The sequence below is a fragment of the Heterodontus francisci genome, chromosome 32 (assembly GCF_036365525.1).
Source record: "Heterodontus francisci isolate sHetFra1 chromosome 32, sHetFra1.hap1, whole genome shotgun sequence".
Lineage (NCBI taxonomy): Eukaryota > Metazoa > Chordata > Chondrichthyes > Heterodontiformes > Heterodontidae > Heterodontus > Heterodontus francisci.
This window is the reverse complement of record NC_090402.1, coordinates 8,597,879-8,620,814: the sequence shown is the minus strand read 5'-3', so window position 1 is coordinate 8,620,814 and position 22,936 is coordinate 8,597,879. Positions and strand designations below refer to the sequence as shown.

The 22,936-nt window shown below is 40.7% G+C and overlaps 2 protein-coding genes across 3 annotated transcripts in view; both read left to right on the top strand.

The window, feature by feature from the left end:
• Positions 1-22,936, top strand: part of dpm2 (dolichyl-phosphate mannosyltransferase subunit 2, regulatory) — a 195,590-nt gene that overhangs the window by 142,054 nt on the left and 30,600 nt on the right. The window lies entirely within an intron of this gene.
• Positions 1-22,936, top strand: part of LOC137347608 (early estrogen-induced gene 1 protein-like) — a 117,083-nt gene that overhangs the window by 86,717 nt on the left and 7,430 nt on the right. Inside the window, exons 5-10 of one of the 2 annotated variants that reach the window (XM_068012164.1) lie at positions 1,128-1,174; positions 8,757-8,908; positions 10,887-10,991; positions 14,947-15,136; positions 17,444-17,565; positions 22,837-22,906. In XM_068012164.1, the coding sequence (XP_067868265.1) occupies positions 1,128-1,174; positions 8,757-8,908; positions 10,887-10,991; positions 14,947-15,136; positions 17,444-17,565; positions 22,837-22,906 (686 nt within the window). Of the gene's footprint in view, positions 1-1,127; positions 1,175-8,756; positions 8,909-10,886; positions 10,992-14,946; positions 15,215-17,443; positions 17,566-22,836; positions 22,907-22,936 lie in introns of both variants that reach the window. The other variant, XM_068012163.1, reaches the window with a different exon arrangement.

Below are 22,936 nucleotides of genomic sequence, written 5' to 3'. Positions count from 1 at the left end.
CAGCCCACAAATGGGAATTTAATTATGTAGATTGGCTACCCACTGCTGCCGGACGGGTAGGCGCTGCCTGTGCTGACCTTCCTCCAGGAAGATCACCCAGAGGTGGGAACGGGTCGGACCACTGACCCGACGCTTATTCTCTGAAATTGCTCCCAGTCCCACCTTGAAGCCCGCCCCCTTGGGACCGGGAAGATCTAGCCCAACATTTCAGGTTGACGCCCCCTCGTCGGTTCTGACAAAGGTCATTGAGCTGAAACATTAACTCTGTTTCTCTCTCCTTTTAGATGCTGCATGACCTGCTGAGTATCCAACATTTTCTGTTTTTATATCTAATTTCCACAGATTTTTTTTCTCTTGTATCATTTATTTAATTGTTTGTGGGACCTTGTGATTGCTTGCTGTGTGTTTCCCTACACAACAGTGACTGCACTTTTAGAAAAAAAATTTTGGCCATGAACGTCACCATATAAATGCAGGTCTTTCTTTTCTAGGTGTTTAGCCAAAAACCTGGCATTAACTTGATAAATGTTGATCATTGCTGTAATTCCCAAGAAGCTGCTTCATCTAGTTTAAAAGCTAAGGGTTGAACTAACTCATTCCTGAAACACCACCTATTTTTAGCATTTTAAAAAAAACTTGCTGGCAGTTGGTTTGATGCCTGGACTGTATAGTCCAGGCCCAGTGATGAAATACTCCACTGTAATCAACTGCAGATCACCATGCCAACAGCAGAAAGTAAACAATGTGCCCCCAAACTTACAATACATATGATCAAAATAATGGGGAGGGGGAGTTTGAAGTTATCGGGTTGCGGTCACATAGAAAATAGGCGCAGGAGTAATCATTCGGCCCTTCGAGTCTGCTCCGCTATTCATTATGATCATGGCTGATCATCCAACTCCGTAACCTGTTCCTGCTTTCGCCCCATATATAGAAACATGTTGGAGTTTCTAACCTATTGGTTTGAGCTTATCTGATCCCTGGATGAAATCGCTGAATTTTCAATTATCCATTATTTAATTTTGTTCAAAAGCTATTTCCTCTCATTCTCTCAGCTACTTTAAAAGCAGCAATAGACTTTTTCATAATCTTAAATAGTTTCTTACGCAAACTCTTTCCCTTCACAGGTCACCATAGGCATGCAACTGTTGTCAGGAGATCCTTGTTTCAAAACGTAAGTGTTTTAAAAAGAATTACCTTAGCTTAGTGTATAAATTCAGTACAGATATAGCTAGATTCTCACAGCAAACAAATTCAGACTTGTGTTTTTCTAGATGCTGGTATAGTTTAAAGACAGTTTTGCTCCCTCATACTTTTAAATTTTCTTGTTTTAAAAAGTAACTGCTGCAGACCAAACTTTCATTTTGAGATTTTGACTAGTTTGAGTGTTCCTGGGTCACCAGCAGAGTAATGCTCCATGAAGATCCAGGTCCAAGCGTCACTTTCTTCATTTTGTACATAACCACCATCGGGGGTGGGTGGATTGTCAGATATTGACACCAAGGTTGCCAACAGTCTGGTTCAGTAAGATGAAGCAGGATGTGATGACAGGTCAGTAGGAAGCCGCCTTGCATCTCTGGCCCCTGTCTGGATGCAGGACATGGAGCGACATTCACTCCTTTACATTACAGTGTGGCATTGACGCAGATTGAAAATAGTAACACGGAGCCTCAGCCCTGTTATGTACATTTTTTTAAATGTGTTAATGAAGCAGTTTTATAGTGGTAGGTCTCTTAAAACAGTGTTTTTCTTGCCTTCACTTAAACACAAGGACACAAACAAATGCCCCACCGTGTCCAGTGAAGGATTCTGAATATATTATTTTGTTTGAGTTTGACGGGATGTCTCATTCTCTGTCCACTCACTGACAAATAAAAAACTGAAGTGCTAAAATGTGATTCTCAGTCAGCAGCTGGTGATGGGTAAGTTGCTGTCTGTGGATAGGTGGTAAAATAGTACTAAAAGTTTTTTAATTATTTTACTTAAATGCTTAAAATTGCTAACGTTGGATGAACTTGGACTATCAGGTACTGTTTCATTACTTTGCTTGGACAACAAAAGCAAGTATCATAAAATTTCTTCTGGATGGATCTAATTATGGATAGTTTTAACCAGTGTGAAACCTTAGTGTTACAGGAGTTTTCGAAAAATGGAATGCCTGCTCCCTCTGGGATCCATATTAAAGTTTATTTCGTACCAGGTTGGCTTAGGTTCTTGGAATTTTGCATCTCCGTACCTTGTAAAGCAGCAGTTTATTAGTTGTTTTTGAAGCTTTTTATATGGAGCACCTGCTTATTCTAGCAAAAAGGATGGAGGAGGAATTTGTTGTAAATCTGTAAAAGTAAACTGGTAGTAAGAGGACCTAATCTGCATTGATCTTTATGGCTGCCCCATAGGATTGTGAATTTTAAAATTGGCAGATTGGGATGACCTGAAATCTGGTTCTGGTTCTTCAGGTCTTACCATGTGTCTGCAGTAGATTAACTGCAGGAGTAACCCATTGTTTTGGGGGTTGCATTGTGTGGACAGAAAGATTCAGAAATGGTGCTCCTTTCAGAATACGACGTGCTTTGCAATCTGCAGGATCCTGTTAATTAGTTTTAAACTCCCCTACCTGGGGAACTTCCCATATCGGTTAGTTGCTTTCCAAAAATAACTACCGAGTTCAGTGGAGCTGCACGCCACTCTCACATCCAAGTATAGACATTCTACTGTGTCATAATGTCTAATGAAACTTGTCTTTTAAAGAATAATTCTTAATCTCAGTTTCTGTTTTCTTTTTAAAAGAGTTAGGTGTGGCAAGCATCTCTCTTTTAATTGAATAATACTGAAGATGATGTTATGGGGAACTAATTGATAACAGTTGCTCTGTCTGTAAGGAAGTAGAATTGACCTCATACAGGCCATTTCAAAGGCTTCATAGCTATAGTTGTGTGTTAATATTCTTTGCTAAATAATTCCTTCAAAGCAGTTTCATGCAGTTGTCTTTTTTGATGGTTATAACTTTTTTCTAAAAGTGAAGTAGTACTGATGGTGAAAAAGAATGGTTCCGCACACAGATTTCAGAGGAAAAGAAACAATCAAATGGGATAGAAAACATTTCTTGGTTAGGGTTTTGCCAGCAAAGTTTGTAAAGAGTCAAACTATCTATTACTGCAGCTACTGTGATGGATTAACCCCTGGCACCATTCTCTCTTGTTAAATACGCACTCAATAAATTGAACAATAGCTGCTTGACATTCAACCGATGGTGTCGGGTAACTTTATTTCAGATGATGAACAAAATACTGAAAATACACTTCAGTATTTGCCCTGTTGGCATAGTGACATCAGTGAAATGCAGCAGAGCAGGATCAGCTCAACTGGATCAAATGTGTTTAGTGCTGCACCATGCATATACTGGTTGGTTTGATTATGGGAGTATTAAGAAGTTAACTTCTTGCTTACTAAAATTGTGACAATTAATCCCTTCAGTTAATTTTTTAAAAATGGAAACTGTGAAGAACTGGTCCAATTCTGACTCTTTTTGCACTACGAATTAAGTATATTGTTCTAAACCCTCTTTTAATTTTACTTATAGCATTTGACATGAAAGGTCTGGAAATCCTGTTGAAACGCATGTATGTTGAAATCCTCATTCAATTCTGAGTAAATTTGCGAATAACTTTGAACTGAGGTCTGTGAAGGAGGGTGGTTCCTAATGCAATTGGCATTTGAGGTTTAACACTTATTTCCTCTTTCTCCATGAAGCTTCATGAAGTACTTTTTTAAAAAAAAAGCCGTATTTATCAGAAAAATATCCTCACCACCCCCCTCACACCTCCCAATAATTTTTCCATCATCTTTTCTTTCCTTAGCAGGTACCAGTTATATTTCAGCCTTCCCAGACTATTCCTCCCTGATTAGTGTATATCACAAAAATAATCAGTATGTGAATTCTACTCTGGTTGTAAAGTAACACGAAGGCGTGTAATTTACACTCTGCAATGCATCAAAATCCATCAGTTATCACCACTAAAATATCAGAATCTCTGGCCATTTTGCTGGAGGGTTTTCATGCATCATGCTGGCAAACAGGTCCTTGTCTAAATGGCCACTCTTCTTGTCAGCCTGGACAGTGAATTTGGAAGCTACACCTATTGCTCCTGGTTGGTACTCGATGACCCAGCACAGATGGAAACCTGGGATGGTGCTATTGTTTGGTTTTGGTGTTGTATTCAACTGCAGATTCGCCCTCTTGAATCATTGGGGAGTATCCACCCTTTGCTTATACCATTTCTGCGCTGCTCATTGGAGCTCTGTGTGTCACCCACCATTCTGTGACTGAGCACATAGGAAAGAGACATTATTTTGTACTCTGTGAACATCAGTCTGACTGGTTGCAAGAAGCTGATAACAGGTTGACCCATCTTTGATATCTTTCTTCCTCTTACCATCCCCCTGCCACCGTTTGTGTCCAAAAGAACTCTGGGAACATCTCAGCTCCCCAGACAGTTAAGTTTGAGACTGGGTGTTCATATGAGGGTGAGTGCAGTGGCTCAATACTTATAATTCACAATTATTGTGGGCTTTGAACGTCAACAGTCAAAACTAAAACAGTAGTTCTTTGTTGAAATAGTAACTGTGGCAACAGTCACAAGTTTTACAGGACCAGACGTAATGCAAAACTTTGCCACGGCTGCATTACTGAAGGATTACTGTGAAGATTATTCTTTCCATTCTGTTGTGGCAAACTGAAGAAAATTTAATATGCAACCACCTGAAAAGCACATGCAATTTTGCAAATGTTAGAAGAAACTGAGAAAGAATACTAACAGTTCTTCGCAACCACAGAAAAAATGGACTTTCTTGAAAAGGCAGCTGTGGCGGGACACTTGGAGGTTGAGCTCAAGTCCTACACTGAAGGAAATTTCAAAACTGATGTCAGTTAAAAATTATTTTCGAAAATTTCAAGATTTGAACTAGGGCAGCAGAGAATGCCTCCTGGCATCATGTAAAACCTTGATTTATTTTCTTGTCACTCGCATCAAACAATGTAATTTTGTGTGTATCCAAAATGTTTTGGGTTTCTGATGATTAATGGCGATGTACCCAACAAGGTGTAGTACTGAACTATGAGGGCAGGAAACTCCTGGCTCTGATGGAAAGTGTGTGGCACTACTGGAAGAGGGCAGGACCGTGGACTGCCAATGCAAGCTTCGACATAAAGAATGACTTATTGGGCAAGTAATGTGTGGGGTGGGGGCGGGGGATTTGCTACTCAACTCCATGGAACCCTTTACCATTAATATTCTTCTTCTTTGGCCTCCTTGTCTCAAGAGACAATGGGTATGCGCCTGGAGATGGTCAGTGGATTGTGAAGCAGTGCCTGGAGTGGCAATAAAGGCTAATTTCAGAGTGACAGACTCTTCCACAGGTGCTACAGATAAAATTGGTTGTCTGAGCTGTTACACAGTTGGCTGTTACACCATTAATAACTACCTTCAGAAGAGGAGAAAGCTGGATTGGGGCAGAAAAAGTTGCCTTATTGCATTCTGTCTGCAGACCTTGGTTTTTTTTCATTTCCTGAAAACATTGACACCTTATTTGGGTATGATAGCCTGTTTGTGTGGCTATTACTATATATGGCTTTTTACGGTGATTGACCACAGATTGTTTTTTTGTTTGTTTGTGAGTCCACACCAGTCCACTCGCGTCTAGATTGACCCAGAATCCCCACACGCCTCCTGCAGGTGTCACAAAACACAAAACTCCATCTGTTGCCATATTTTTTTTTCCAGTCTGTAAACATCTCAGCAATTCAGCATTGACTTCAGGATCTGTTTAGTTCACTTTGAATTTGTGGGTGTGGGGCTCCTGGCGAGTGTGGCTCAGCTATTGGCTGATTTTAAACTCACTGTGCTTGAGTCCTTGAAGTGGGGCTTGAACCCATAACCTTCTGACCTAAAGGCATGAATACTAGCACTAAGCCAAGGCTGGCAGCAGTTGGTGTGATCTCAAGCTTTGACCCAATTGGCTGTGTTTGCACGCAGCCATGGCAAAATACTGACGGACCACAAACCTCTAGCTATGAAAGGCAACCTTTTCAGCAGCTTCTTGCCTGCTTAAGATCATAAGAAATAGGTGCAGGAATAGGCCATTCGGCACCTTGAACCTGCTCCACCATTCAATAAAATTATGACTAATTTGATTGTAGCCTTAACTCAACTTTCCTGCCAGCCCCCACATAACCCTTGACTCTCTCTTTTATAGGTCAAAAATATAACTCAGCCTTAAATATGTTAATGACCCTGCCTCCACGACTTTGTGTTTGTGCTCACGATCCTCTGGGAAAAAAAGTTACTCATCGTACAGTGAAAGGCTTGAAATTTATTACCTCCACAGCGCATTCAGATCTGATGTGGTTAATTTGCGATAAATGTTACGATTGTAGTCGCTAGGCAATCTTGTTTTACCAGTTAAAGGTCTAGTTTGTTCCATTGTTTCTGGGTTCTGTTTGAGAATAGCCTCTGTCTGCGTGTGTGTGTCTGCTGCCCTCTGGTGCCTATGACTATTGGGGCGTGTTCAACTTTTTCTGTCATGTGATCGATGCAAACCAGGAAAGGCAGTTTTCATGGGGTACGGTAGCTTTGTGGTTATATTACTGGACTAATAATCCAGAGCCATGAGTTCAAATCCCACCATGGCAGCTGAAGGAATTTAAATTCAGCTAATTGAACAAATCAGGAATAAAAAAGCTAGTATCAGTAATGGTGACTTTGAAACTTGTTGTGAAAGCCCATCTGGTTCACTAAACATTTTTAACGAAGGAAATCTGCCGTCCTTACCCGGTCTGGCCTCTGATTCCAGGCCCACTGCAATGTAGTTGGCTCTTAACTACCCTCTGAAATGGCCTAGCAAGCAATTCGCTCGTCTCAAGCAATTAGGGTTAGGCAATAAATGTTGGCCTTGTTGGGGACATCCATATCCCATGAATGAATTTTAAAAAGCCATTTGGATCATTAATCCATGGGCGAAAACCTACAGTTCTCTCCCATTACAGCACCTTGCTATTTTTAAAATAATTCCAGGTTTTTTTTCCCACCAAACTTATAAATTGAGAAAAAATTGAATTTTAGAACAAACTTTAGAGAAAACAGCAGGTTCTCTTTGATGGAGTCTACATTTGTATTTCAGTTGTGTCCTTCGACCTTTCTAATATATGTGGCGCAGTGGTTAGCACCGCAGCCTCACAGCTGTAGTGACCCGGGTTCAGTTCTGGGTACTGCCTGTGCAGAGTTTGCAAGTTCTCCCTGTGACAGCGTGGGTTTCTGCCGGGTGCTCCGGTTTCCTCCCACAGCTAAAGACTTGCAGGTTGACCGGTAAATTGGCCATTGTAAATTGCCCCTAGTGTAGGTAGGTGGTAGGAGAATTCAGGGAAGGTGGGGATGTGGTAGGGAATATGGGATTCATGTAGGATTAGTATAAATGGGTGGTTGATGATCAGCACAGACTCGGTGGGCCGAAGGGCCTGTTTCAGTGCTGTATCTTTCTCTGACTATGTGGAGTCTCCTACCATAAATACCCATATAGGGAAGCTGAACTTGAGTCTATTACTGGCTGTAAAGGATTTCCCTTTGACATTTACGGAAGATGAGGAGTAGCCTGAATTTACAATGCTTGGTATCCAGAGGGAGCATGGAGCATTTCCAAGCTAGGGATGTCCTAGATCAGAGCTGTAGTTGAGTCTTTCCCCACCCCCTCACGGAGTACCACGGTGCAACATTCCAGAGAGCTGCTGGCACCTGTATTTACTTATAGCATACATCTTTCTGTATGCCAGCATTTGCAGGGATGAAGTAAAACATGTTGGTCTGATTTTTTGTAAGTGGTTTAAGGTGTGAACCGTTGTCAACTGGGAGTTTAATTTGAGATTTAAATTTAATTCACTTAGGAATTTGTTCTCTTCATTTTTTTTTTTCTTTCCCTCACTTCTCCTCCTGAAGATAGTGAGTCAAACTAGGTGCCAATTCCACAGGTGTCTACAGCCCTCCAGTGCTTCACCCAAGTGGCTATTCTCTGCGTAAGCTTGACTAAAGTGTCAGTGGCTGTGCGCTTGTGGTGTTTGTTGCAACTAAGTCCAAACACACACAGGTATGTTACTGAATAGCAGTTGGTGGGCTGACTTCCTCCCCCTGCCCCCCCAACCACCTCTGGCCAAGTTCATTGAGTCCAGTTGTTATGCCGCATCACTGCCTATTCTGGGAGCAGCTAATGCAACAGACCAGGGATCAAATCTGGGATAAGAAATAAAATAAATATTTGTATTTATTTATATCTCGCTATGGAAACTTTTCAAAATGTTAATCAAATGAGCTTGTTTACAGCGACTCTTATGTAGGCTGCACTGTCATTGTGAGCCACCAACAACCCACAGTCGATCGGTTTATCTCTTGTTTTCATCCAGCTGAGCAGTTGAAATCCTTTGGAAATGTTGGTGCCCATCAGACAGTAACTTTATTGACCCTTCTGGACTTGAATAAAGTCTCAGAAGAAGAGTTAATGTTGTATTTGTCTGCAGCCCATTCTCTTACCAGTCCACATGCTGCCTGAACTGAATTGAAATTTGGGGTACCAGAGATCAGAACTAAACGTGTAAAATATCTGAATACCATATCATCTGCCCAGCTGTAAAATTTTATTGCCTGTCAAAGTATTTCGGCCAAAAATATGGAGTTTCAAAAATGTTGCAGCTAATTTATGTTGATTTTCTACAGGCCTGCATGTACTGCCAAGTCTATCTCAATCCCAGGCCAAGATAGCTCCTTGCAGCTGGACTGTAAGGGAGATGGGACCACAGGCAATAATGTTGCCTCCGGTGGCTTGCATTCAATGAGGCAGCCAAAACCTCGGCCTCCACTCAGCTCAGGTAAAAGATGTTGCAGGTTTATAAAAGGTGCATTTCTCTGTACACAAGAGCTGGGTCATATCCGTTTCTTACTGCAAAATAGATAATGGGTTTTAACTAAACCATCTGCTACTATAGCCATTTCCACCTGTTTACGACAAATGAAAAGATAGACCTACTAGTAGTAGTCATATTTGAAAAAGTTAAAGATGATCTCGTGCAACAGACCATCAATCTCATTTGCTTAACCAGGGCAGACATTAATTTTATCACTCACTCATTCCTCATCACCTGGAGATTTCGGAAATAACATCATTGCTTGGATAGCCTTGATTTAGTTTGTTGCTCTACTTGTCATAACTGAAAAGCCTTGGAGACAAGAATTTTTATTTTAAATAACGTTTTGGATGTGGATCTGATGCAGTCTGCACAAACCTTGTCTTCTGTACAAGTAAATTTTAATTTCCTCTGACTATCCTTTGTTGTCTGAGCAGGCCCTGCCCACTGTACTGCTGCTGTTTGAGCTCATTTCATTCACACCACTCAGCTTCCTGGCCCCGTAAATCAGACTTTCAGCTTACAGATCATGTAGTCTGTAAATGGTGTGCCAACCTCTTTATAGCATCACCATAATGTTCCTGGTGACCTCCCATTGTTCGGTCAGCAGGAATATCAATTGGTGGACTCCTGTCTTAAGACGATGGCAAGGGACCATCAGATGTTGTTCGAAAATGTCAATTTCCTGTTGACGTATAAAGTCAAACGGTTGGTGATTTATTGATGTGAAGCCCCCTTGGGACATTTTACTACGCCAAAGGTGCTATATAAATACAAGTTGTTGTGTTGATATAGTTTTTATGTCCAGCAGATCTAACTATATTGAACATATTTTACATTAGACACTATGCTTTATGCCCAAGTACTTAGGTTACTCAGCCTGTTCGTAATATAAACTTCGCAATTAGTGTGAGAAATTATTACTTCATCAGCAGTTGACATTAGGATATTGCTATTTACAGCATTTGTGTTTTGTGGCCTCCTAGGGGCCGGCTAGTTATACACAGCTGCACATTAGCAATGTAATTGTGCATTACATCGTATGAAGCTACTGTCATCATAAACAACATTATCAATTCTTGCAGAACATGAGGTCATTCAGCCATCGTGCCGATGCCAACTCTTTGAAAGAGTTATTCAGTTAGTCCCATTCCATTGCTTCTTCACCATAACTGCGCAGTTTTCTCACCTTCAAGTATTTATCACATTTCCTTCTGAAAATTGCTGTTGAATGAGGTTCCACTACCCTTTCAGGCAGTGCATTTCAGATCATCATAACTCGCTGTATAAGACATTGCTCCTCATTCCGCACCTGGCTCTTTTGCCAATTACTTTAAATCATCCAACTTACCATCAGTAAGGCCATGGCAAATTAGCTAGAATGTATATCTTTTTTTTGAAATACCAAGTTATCATTGCACAAATTGAGACTATTATCAAGGACTTTGGGTTAAGATTAGTATTCTGTTGGCTACATAGCACATTTAAGAGTGAAATAAGGACAGAAAATACTGGAAATACTCAACAGGTCAGGCAGCATCAGTGGAGAGAGAGAAAAAAAGTTAAGTTTATTAGATGTTGCTGGGGATTCTCATTCCCACTGCAATCGTTTCGTTTAAAAAGCAAAGTTTAAATAGTTTTTTTTTTTCAACCCCTTGCCATTATTGTTCCACATTAAAACTCCTGTCCTCGGGAAGGTGGAATGGATAGAACTTGCAGGCTGTCACCCAGCACAGTCCAGTCCAGTAACTGCACTACTTCAGCTGAGCAGAGATATGTTTCTGCAAGTTTCATGCTAGAACACTATTCCTCTGCCCCCCTCTCTTTGTACTGCTGTGTTTACAATTTGCCTTTGTCTTGAGTGATGCTTAAATTGATCATGTGTATAAAGAAAATGAAGAGCTTTTCGCAGTACTGCCTGTGTTTGTACCGTTTCTGCCAGGCCTGACCGAAGATGCTGATCAGACCCCGTCCAGCCCAGATGAAGTGTTTCAAACTGGCCATTCTCGGAATTCCAGCTATGCCAGTCAGCATTCTAAAGTGTCAGGTAAATATTTCCTGTGGCTTTTTGTGTCTCTGCCTTCCCTTGGGGATTCTAGGCTGGGGAGTTGCAATCTTAAAAAATATTCAGAAGAGTCCAAACTATAGAATGTTGAGCAAAATGATATGAATCTGATAGTACACTGGGTCTAGTATTGTTTGGCTGATTTTTCATTATCTGGCCTTGTGGTTCATTGGACGCCAGAGGACAATTTCTGAAGTTGGAACAGCTGGCCTGGGTAGAATGGTGAATCTTTTCAGATAGAAAAAAAATTGCACTGCTCTCTCGGGCAGTAAAAATGGACAATGTAGCGAAATTGATAGAACAAGGTGAGATGAGGATGCAGAGCCAAGATTTGGAGTCCAGATAAAGTCACGCAGGGGGATGAGACTGGTTTTTAAATGAAGGCAAACCATGTGTGATTAGAAGCAGAACGCTCAAAGATTTGTTCTTGGAATTTAGAGATGGTAAAAATGGGGACATACTCCAAGTCTGTTCTTTACAAACGTACCCTTCAATCTGAGAGTTTTAGGTGTTGCTTTGTGTAAAGAATGTGCTGATATGAATTCAGCTTTCCCTGTTCTGCAGCACAAAGGTATTGGTTGCTCTTGCAATGTTTTACACATTGGAAATTTCCGATTAGAAAAGTCACTTTTATCCTGTAATTGTACACTTAAGATGTATTTGACAAATGGGTCCTTACTAGTAGTGCTGCCCTTCACTCAGTGTCATACTGCTCGAGAACTAGTTAAGTGTGGGCAGAGGGTTGACATAATAAATTTAGGAACTGAAACAAGAAGCAAGAAATGACTATAGTCCAGCCTTTCATGGGAAAGCGAATGAAAAGAATTGACAACATTTGAAAATTCCTGGTAGCTTTCTCTGTTGCAGTGACCTTTCCAAAGATTTGACTGCAGTCACCTTTTGTTCCTTCTCTTCAAAGTAACTCAATCCTATTTTGGGGGTGGAGTGCAATTCAGTTGGTGTTTTTTTAAAAAAAAATTGTTTTCATCGTCTAACCTTCCCGAGTCCTTTATGGAATCCTGAACTGTCATCTTTAGTGTTTGTTGTATTTTTTTTGTGCTCAACAAGGCAGTAAGATAAAGGAGGTCAGTGCTGAAGGATGGAACACTTCCTTCTTTCAACACCCTGTTATCAAGCACTCCCAAGGCATTTATAACCTAGCCAACTGCAGAGCAAAGCTCCTTTTCATCCTGCAAAACAGCAAATTCAACCACCAAAAAAAAATCCTTGCTGCGCCACTGTTTTCCACAGCACTTGTCCTCTTGGTCTCTGTTTGAGATTACCAATTAATACCAGATTAGAGCTTTATGCTATGCATCCATTAGGAACTTGAATTGAGCCTTTCCGCCATCATTTCCTATTGGACCCTTAAAGCCAGCAGAGAGATGAGACTTTCTTTGCTGTGTTCTGGGCTGGGTTCAAGCTTCTGGTGCCAGTTTTGAAAGAGGCAATGTGTTAACCTGCTGTTTCATCCAGTCCCCAGTAAATTACCTCCCTCCTATTTGCATCAATCATGTGCAGCTTAGCGGGAACACTGAATATGGGTGCAGCCACATGAAAAAATTTCAAGGTATCGTACATTGAAAAATCTGCTTGTGCAGAACAGAATTTTGAAGGGAACATTAGTCATATATACTCCCAAAGTGATTATTTTTCATCCCTAAATCATTTTTTTCAGTCTTGTAGGCTTAATCATTGAAGTAATTATTTCAAGTTTATACTTTTTAAGGAGAATAAAATACGCTATTTTAGGTCCTGGCTTTTGAAATCTTTATCCTGTCTTTTCGACGTACAACAACTTTTAACCTGTTTCAAGGCAAATCCAAAGAAAAAGCTACAGCAGCTTGACCTAATAAAACTTTAGATAAGTGAAGAACTAAAGCTGTTCAGGATTAAGGTCATGAAGCACAAAACCTCATCCCACTAATCTTTTTTAATCTGCATACTCGCATTAGGAGCAGTGCAGTGGAATCAGAACAATCCAAGATCCCCTTCAGGATCCAAGTACATCACAGCTTGTGTTTCAGTATCATTGTCAGTTCAGGGTTACAGATGCAGAAAACTAGATGCATTTAAAGGAAATTCTACCTTTAACAATATTTCTATACATCAATCAGTACTGGGTTGGGGGACCAGGTCAATTTCGTAGCCCTGATGTCTGTCAAGTAGACTTATTCTATTACAACGTACCAGGACGCAACTGGTTGAAACCGATGGTTTGGGCCTGCCAATCCAAGTCAGTGGGTCTCGACACTGCTGTCAAGATCATGAATATGATCACTTGTTCTGAATTCCCCCACCAGTGAAAAATGTTTTTCTCTATCTACCCTATTAAATCTGTCGTTTTAAATACCTTTATTCGATTACCCTCAACCTTCTAAACTCAAGGGATTACAGGCTAAATTTGTTAAATTGAGATGATTATCCAACCTGACCTCATAATTTAACCTTTAAGCCTAACTGACATTCTTGCATTTCACCCTATCACAGACCTGCTCTTTTTTTTGTTCTTTCCTCCCTTCTTTTCCCTGCCACTGTACTTGCTTAAAACCTGTTATACCCAGTTCTGATGAAAGGTCTTTGACCTGAAACATTAACTCTGTTTCTCTCCACAAATGCTGCCTGACTTGGAGTATTGCCAGCATTTTTTTGTGACCCCTCACTTCTCAATATTAAATTCCACTGGTCATAATTTTGTCCACTTGTTCAATTTGTCTACTTCCCTTTGTAACTTCCTGTTCCCATACACACAATTTACTGCGCCTCCTAACTTAAGTATTATCTGCATACAACTCTCTATTCCTTTATCCAAGTCATTAATATATATGGTATAAAGTTGAGGTCCTAGTACAGATCCCTGGGGAACACCACTTGTCATATCCTGATAATTGGAGGACAAACCCTTTATCCCTGCTTGCTGTCTCCAACCACTCAATTACTGAGAAATATTACAAGGTTACCTCCAATTCCATAGTATTGCTAACAACCTCTTGCATCGAGCCTTAATCTGCGTACTGCATTCTCTAGTGGAATAAAAATAGAAAATGTTGGAAATGCTCGGCAGGCTTAACATCTTTTGGAGAGAACAGACAAGTTAAGCTTTTGGGTGCATCCCTGTGTCAGAGCTGGGAAAATAATCAGCATTTAAATGGGAAAAGAAAAAAAGGTAGCGGAAGGAAAAGAACGCACATGAGAGAATAAATATGCATATACTTAAGAGAAACGGGAAATGTTTAAATGGCTGGGGACATTAACATGAGACTATAGGAAGAAGCATAATAGAATTTTGAAGAAGTTAATGGAATAGTGAAGTATTTAAGTCTTTAGCAAGCAAAGGAGCAGGCTCGAGGGGCAAGTGGCCTACTCCTAATTCATATGGAAGCAAAGATAGCTGGTGTTGACTTATTTCGTAAGTAATGATGGATAATGGGATATTGCACATCTGGAATGAATTGCATCTGTAGTTTGTTTGTGCTTTGGGTGATGTCATGAACAGATTAAATGGCAGATTCTGTGCACACTCTGCTATTTTTTAAATGTACACTGTAATCTCATGTGAAAATCATGCTGATGAAGTAAAATTAGTGCCAGAATGAAAGCCTATTGTGATAGCATGCAAAAGAATAGGGCTGCTTGATTCGCAGGAGGGTGCAATCTAGTGTAGGACACCCATAATCTCCTTGAGGTGGTTTGCTCTTTTGCAAGCCTGGGGCTAAATTGAATTGTCAAATGAAATTAGTCATATTGTACATGTCCATGAATAGTTCTTAATCATCCCAATCGAATAGCATTTTCTAGCTAGTTACTGTTGACTAAAATTGAATAAAAAGAACAATGATCCCAAAAATTGGTGCATGGCTTATATCTACAGAGGAAATTCTTTACACTTGTAATAGGCAATTATTTATTGAAAATTCAATATTATTTGAAAATTCAGGTTACAGCACTGAGCACTCCCGGTCCTCTAGTCTCTCGGACCTAACTCACCGGCGTAACACATCCAGTAGCAGCAGTGCCTCTGGAGGGCTCAGTATAACTGTTGAGAGCACAGAAGGGGAGAAGGAACACAAAGTGGAGAAACCACCCCGGCCCCCGAGGCCAGCACTCCCACCTGACAGGCCATCCAGGTACACAGCTGTTCTGTTTAAAAGAGGTAGTTCCCTATCTCTGGATAGTGCACATCCTGATAGCAGGACCCATAGAAGGTGAGACCACGGATCATTGTGTGTACGGTTTGATTTGAAGGGTTTTTACTGTTGCCAATTTGATATTTTCTGTGTTTGTACAGTTTTCAAACTCTACATTGTCTTGTGTCTGAGATATGTTTGTCCCAGATCAGATAATGTTTTGTCTGTAGTCTGACTTTTTTTTTTAAATAAAAAAAAACTGTAGATAATGAATTTTGTACCATTCAAGGTTTTCTACTCTGCCAACAAATGGCCCAAGCATCTTTATGCCCTATAGCCTCTGACTGTGGGAAAACTTCAAATAAGCTTTTCTGGCAGTCTAAGTGGGTGCATATTTTGTAGCTCCAGATGTTTAGGTTTTAAAGACATTCGACTCTTAATTAAAAGTTGCTTCATTTGAATCATCTGCTTATTCAAATTGAAGTGTTGCTGTTTTGTTCTGTTACATACCGCTGCATGATTCCATTTTTCTTTGAGCAAAAAAAAAGCAATTTGAATTAAAAGGATTCAAATAGTTGAACGTCTTCAGATTTGCTTCTGACTGGATATGCAGGGACAAACAATCTGCTGAGCAAGTTAAGATGTTTCAAGGCATTGTATTACCTTGTGTCCAAAATAGGTAATACAGGGCGAGGGGGCAAGTTGTCCTTTCACCTCTACAGGCTGGGGTTCAAATCCAACCCAGACTGACTTGATCAAATTCACCTCTGTTGGCAAAGATCCTGTGTGGAATGGGTTTGGGCAATCTCCATAACCTAGTGGATGATGGTCTGTACCCTGAGTCTTCATAAAATCGATTACTGATTGGTATTTAATTTGCTGCCTCCCTCGGAAAGACGAGTTGCTGTTGTAGGGATGTGGGCAGAGTAGAAAATACTTGAATCTTTATCTGACCTGTACTGTATTTGACTATGCAAAAAGTGGGCACAAAATTTAGAAATAAATATCAAACTTGGAGTGTGACAGCGGTGTATTTGCTGACATACACTAATGAAGTTTTTTCTCATTTCTATTAGCTGATCAATGTGGCATTGTCATATTCTGTGTCTGAGCCACAAAGTGTTGCACAATCTGTTCACACGAAATTCCAATTTGATTGGGAATCAGTAGAAACAGCTTAAGAAAACCGAACTGAAGCTGCCCTGATGGCTTGGCAAGCCTGCTTGGTGTAGTACTAGACCATATAGATCAGGAAGATGCTGGGTTTGATCCCTCCACTGTGCTGACTTCGTTGATCATCTGTGTGGATGCTGCAGTTGGCCTTTTGTGACACTCTAAGGAAAGGAAATTAGCCCGAATTCTTGCTCCTGATTAGGTAGCCCTGCTGGAAAATGCACATGTGCAGATTGTTGGTGGAAAGACTGGATTGATGTGCTGGTTCCTATAGCTCCTAGCACGATTTAATGACGTTGTGGGCTTGGCCTGTTGAAGTCAGCATTCCAGTAGAGAATTGGGAAAGAAATATGCCAACTTTCTGAATTGCAGAGTCCTAATGTACTAGTTGCTGTTCTAAAAATTTTTAAGCGTGTAGTTCTATTGGGCTAAATTTTAATCAGTCCTTCGATGCCATGGGTTGCGGTGGGGGCCCGTAAAATTCAGCGAGGAGAGGCCTGTCTCGACCCCTGACATCGAGAATGGCCCGCCGCATATTACCAGCGGCGGGGGGACCTTGGTGCGGCCCCCTGGCGGCAGGGCCTTCATCTAAATATTCATATTAACATAAACTAAATTTAGATGAACCTACCTGCTGCCGGTGGCCACCGATCGCACCTCGAGTGCCTTAATTCCGAGGTGAGAACCTGGTGGGAAGGAGGAGGAATAAAATTTTCAGGGTGGGGGAGCGGGGAAAATGATTTTTATTGGCTGTGGGGATGGTGGGAAGGGTTGAGGGTCAAAGGGAACAAATTTCGGGGGCGGGGAGTTCGGGATATCAACAAAAGTTTATTATGGGGGGAGAGGGCAGTATGTATATAAATTACCCACTGGGGGGGGTGGGAAACGGGGTTTAGAGTGGAAATAAAATTTTATTCTTTCCCAGAGACCGGGACCTTTAAATATTGAAATGTTACTGAAGGGCTTGAAGCCCTTTAAAAATGGTGCCGGCACATGCGTGGTGGTGCCGGAGGCTCGGCTGCGGCACTTCTGTGTTGGAAGGCCGCCCAGTTCAAAGCATGCCGCCACAGAGCACAGCGTGCCAATAAAATCCAGGCTGTTGTTTCTTCTTCTAATCGATTCTCCGTCCCTTAGGCGGAAGAAGGAAACGGTGGAGAGTCAACCTACTTGGGTCGATGACACCAGAATCGATGCAGATGACATTGTGGAAAAAATCGTACAGAGTCAAGATTTCACAGATGTCAGTAATGCTGAAGGTAAGCTCACCACTTTGTGTTGCCCCTCCTAATTCAGGAGCATGATTCCCAGGGCATCACCAGTCATTTGCTATCTTGTTGAAGTAGCTGTTCTTTAGTGGCCAAGAGGGCTAATAAACCTTGAGTCACCCAAATTGGGAGCTGCCTCTTTCCAAAATGCAGCTTACTTTGCAGGTCTATTATGAGGTTAGTATAACTTACCAGTTCATAAGAAAAGGCAAAATATTGTTTAAATTTGCCTGGTGATCTCAGTTTATGTCTAGCAGTGTAACTAATGCTGCTGTAGAGGATCTAGCTCTGGCGCAATAACCATCACGTGCCTCATTTGCTGGTGGGGAAAACCACAATGGTGTGTGGTCTATAATGAGGCAACTATGGAAATATGTTGATTTCAACAGTTGCCAAATCTTATATTCCACTATTGTCAGTTGGACCACACAAGTATTATAGAAATTACAGCACAGACTGAGGCTACTGAGCTCATCACATCGAGCTCTTCAATTCAAGCTAATCCCACTTCCCTGCTATTCTTTCATGCTTCCTTTTCAAATATTTATCCAGTCGCTTTTAAATCACCTTGCAGTCTTGCCCTCATTCTCAACTTGTGGCAAAACAGAAAAAATCTTTTAGTTAAAAGCAAAATACTGCGGATGCTGGAAATCTGAAATAAAAACGAGAAATGCTGGAAATACTCAGCAGGTCTGGCAGCATCTGTGGAGAGAGAAGCAGAGTTAACGTTTCAGGTCAGTGACCCTTCTTCAGAACTAATCTTTTAATGTCGGATACCAGAGGACACTGATTTAATGTAATTGGCAAAAGAACAACAGACAAGATGAGAATATTTTTGGGCAGTGAATTATGATGTGGAATGCGCTGCCTGAAACGGTGCAGATTCAATAATCAATTTCAAAAGGGAATTGGATAAATACTTAGGAGTCAACATTTGCTGTGCAACAGGGAAAGTGCAGGGGAATGGAACCAATTGGATAACACTTTCAAAGAGCTGCCACAGGCACCATGCGCTACATGGCCTCCTTCTCTGTATCATTTGCTGATTTCCCCTTTCGTTCAACTAATAATCCTGGATCTGTGACCCAATCAGTGGAAACAATCTGTCCCTATTCTCCCTTTCAAAATTTTTCATAAGTTTTGAAAACCAACAGTAGATGTTTCTTAGCCCTCGCTGTTCCAGGAAGGAAAAAAACAACCTAATAATGCCTTTTATGAGGACCACACGTGTGTTTAAAAAAAAAAATTCAGAATCTCGTGCCTTTTTATGGCTCTTTCTATCTGCACTTGCACCGTTTAAGATTTCTGTATCTGCAATCCTAGAGCTCTTTGTTTTGTTGCTCAGTTTAAAATCTGATCATTTAGGTTAACTGTCAGTGTTCTTTTTCCTAAACTGTGTTGCTTCACATCTCTGCATCAAACTATCTGCCCACTTCACTAACTTGCCAATGTTCTCCTATAATCTCTTGCATTCTTCATCCGTGTTTGCTGGAACTCTAAGTTTAATATCATCAGCAAACATTGATGTCATTCCTCTTGTGTCTGCATTCAAATCATTATATAAATGGAAAACAAAATAGGTTCCAACACAGGTCACTGGGACACCTCTCTACTCATGTTTCCCAACATGAGAAGCATCTACTTGCCCTTTATTCCTTCTCACTATCCATGGGTCTACATCTTAATGAGCTTTAATTTTCATAAGTGTCTCACATGGCATCTTCTCAAATCCCTTCTGAAAATCCATACGTCCAAAATCCACCCATTCCCTTTATTTATATGTGTAATTAATCAAGCATACCTTGAAGGAATAGAAAAACAAAATATTTAAATGGAGAGACGCCACAGAATATTGCAGTACAGAGGGATCTGGATGTCCTCGTACATGAATCACAAAGTAAGCATTCAGTTACAGCAAGTAATTAGGAAGTCACATGGAATGTTGGCCTTTATTGCAAAGGGGTTAGAATATAAAAGTAAGGAAGTCTTGCTACAACTGTATAGGGCATCGGTAAGATCACATCAAGTGTACTGAATACAGTTCTAGTCTCATTTAAGGAGGGATATATTTGCATCGGAGGCCAGAGAAGGTTCACTAAGTTGAATCCTGGAATGAAGGGGTTACCTTATGAGGAAAGATTGAGCCTATACACATTGCAGTTTAGAAGAATGAACCTAATTGAAACATAAGATTGAGGGAGCTTGACAGAGTAGATGCTGAGAGGATGTTCCCCTTATGGAGGAATCTAGAACTAGGAGGCACAGTTTCAGACTAAGGGGTCTCCCATTTAAGACTGGGATGAGGAGGAATTTCTTCTGAGGGGCGTTAATCTTTGGAATTCTCTAGCCAGAGAGCAGTGGAGGCTGGGTCATTGAATATATTCAAGTCTGCGATAGACAGATTTTTGATTTATGAGGAAGCCAAAGGTCATGGGGAGAGGGCAGGAAAGTGGAATTGAGGCCGTAATCTTATTGAATGGCGGAGCAGGTTCGAGGGGCCAAATAGTCCACTGCTGTTTCTATTTTTTATGTTCTTGCGCTTTACAAATCTATTTTGACTGTCCCTGAATGACCTATCTCACTGTTCATTAATTTCATCCCGAAAATGGACTAAAAGTTTACGCTCATGAGATGAGACAAATTTCCTGCCTTATCCTGGCTTCTTGAACAGGAATGGAATATTTGCCATTCTGCAGTCCTTTGTTGCAAGATTTTTGGAAAATTATGGTTAGTGTCTCTGCTACCTCCTCCACAACCTCCTTCAGTATTTTGGGATTCATACCACTTGAGCAGAGTCATTTATGCTGTGATTAGTATATGGAGTCCAAATTGATGGTGAGTTGCTTGTGATGTAAGCAGCAAGTGATGGTGAGTGTCTCCACTGTTTTTATTGGTTTAAAAAATAAACATTTGTTAGTAATGTCCTGTTGAGGTGTAAGTGCTGGTGATGGGGAATTCACAGTTGAGTTATCCAATGTTGCCATTAGTCTTATTTTGAATAAATATTATATGAAAAATACACTTAAACCGATTTGATTTAATGCATGATGTTCCTAATTGATCAGCTCTAATTTCTCCTGATGCTACCACGGTTAGGTTATTAATACTACAATTGTTATAGGGCCTTGGTGAGACCACAGCTAGTGTACAGTTTTGGTTTCCTTAGCTGAAAAAGGAATGTAACAAAGGTTCATTTGACTGGTCCCTGGGTTGAGGGGATTATCCTGTGAGCAGAAACTGAGCAGGCTAGGTCTGTATTCCCTAGAATGTTGAAGAATGAGAGGTGATCTCATATTAAAACATATAAATTCTTAAGGGGCTTGATAGATTTGATGCTGGGAAAATGTTTCCACAGCTGGGGAGTCTAGAGCTAAGGGTCATAGTCTCAGAATAAAGGGTTGGCCATTTAGGACTGAAGAAATTTCTTCACTCAAAGGGTTGTGAATCTTTGGAATTCTCTACCCCAGAGAGATGTGGATGTTCAGTTGATGAGTATGTTCAGGACCAATATTGTTAATCAAGAGATAATAGGCATAGTGTGGCAAGGTGTAGTTGAAGTATAAGATCAACCATGATCTTATTGAATGGCGAAGCAGGTTCGAAGGGCCGAACAGCCGACGACTCCTATTTCTTATGTTCACAGAAGTGACAGACCTTTAACCATCAGCGTTTCACCTTAGTGTTCCAGCTCAAAAGGCTGTCTCGAGCTCGGAAGGGCAGAGTGTATAATTAATTTTACTGCTGGGTGTTTTCAGAGTGAACAGAGTCAAAAAAATCTCCCACACTAACCATTGCATTTCACTGAAATCTTGGTTATCTATTTTGCAGTGCCCTCTAGTGAGGTTAATTTTACTCCCATGTAATCATTTGTGGATACGTTAGTACTGTACAAATATGGACAATGTAATACTAGGAGCAATGCTACTTCAGTTAGAACCAAAGGAAACCAAAAAATTTCCGCTTGTGTCAGTCTGTTGGTGAAGCAAGAAAATGCATTATTGTACTTGGTATACTAAAGCCTAATGAAAATTCAATGCAGCAGTGATGCAAATAATCAGCCAAACAGTTATAATCACTTGGACTAAAGGCTAGGATCACAGAATTGTTACAGTGCAGAAGGAGACCATTCGGCCCATCGTGTCCACACTGGCTCTCTGAAAGAGCAATTCCCTCAGTCCCATTCCCCTGCCTTCTCCCCATAACCTGCACATTCTTCCTTTTCATATAACTGTCTAATTCCCTTTTGCAGGCTTCAATTGAACCTGCCCACCACTTTCTTGGGCAACGCATTCCAGACCTTAACCACTCGCTGCGTGAAAGTTTTTCCTCATGCCAATATTAATCTGCTTACCTGCAGTGGAAGGTGTTTTTCTATTTTTTTTTAATCAAAGCAATAACTTTATGGTAAGCATTCAACAGGAAGTATTGTTAATGGAGATGTACTTCAAAGTTGGACTGAGTTAACCCCTTATTTCTGTGCCCTCTTTATCCTATATTAATATGGGTAGTTTCAGAAAATTACTCAATTCTTATCGATGGATTCTAACTCCAAAGAGCATTTTCCAGTTTAAAAACACATTCCTCTCTTTTTTTTCTTTCCATTGATACCTAGCTAAGTGCAGTTCATTCCCAAGCCTCTGAAGTTCATCAGCCAACCGCAAGGAGATGTACATTTATGACGCCTGAACTCTCTAACTTCTTGATTTTGGCCTTATTGTGGGAAAAATAGTCACTGACAGACTCTGGTTAAAGAAATTATGTAACAGATTCTCTGTTGATCAGTTTATCAGTTTAGTGCATCAGTTCATTGCAGTGCTGATGGAATACTGCATTATCAGAATTTCCAACTTTTCCACAAGCCTTTAAATCCAAGGCTTCATCTGGTTATTCCAATCGTTCAGGTGAGTGTCAAAGATCCCAGGCCAGTATTCGAAGGTGTGCAGGCAGTTCTCCCACTGTCCTGACCAGCATTGCTCAACAAGCATCATCAAACAATTAACTGGCCATTTATCTCCTTGTTTACGAGAACTTGCACACAAAATGGCTGTTGTCTCTACCTGCAGAACAGCAGTTGTTGCACTGCGTAATTCTTTGTACTTTGGGTTCTTTAAGAAATATGATGTGTTCTATAAATGCAAGTTATTGAGTGAGTGCTCTCTCAAAATGAGAGTTGTCACCAAGAGCATAAACTCTTTAGCCAGGAACGCAGTCTGAGATTTTTTTCTACAGTGTACTAATGCTCTATACTCTCTTCATTTGCAGACAGTAATTTAAGGCTGTTTGTGAGCAGAGATGGAACAACAGCACTCAGTGGCATTCAACTGGGAAACAGGTGGGTTTCTTAAATCAAGTTCAGTGAACC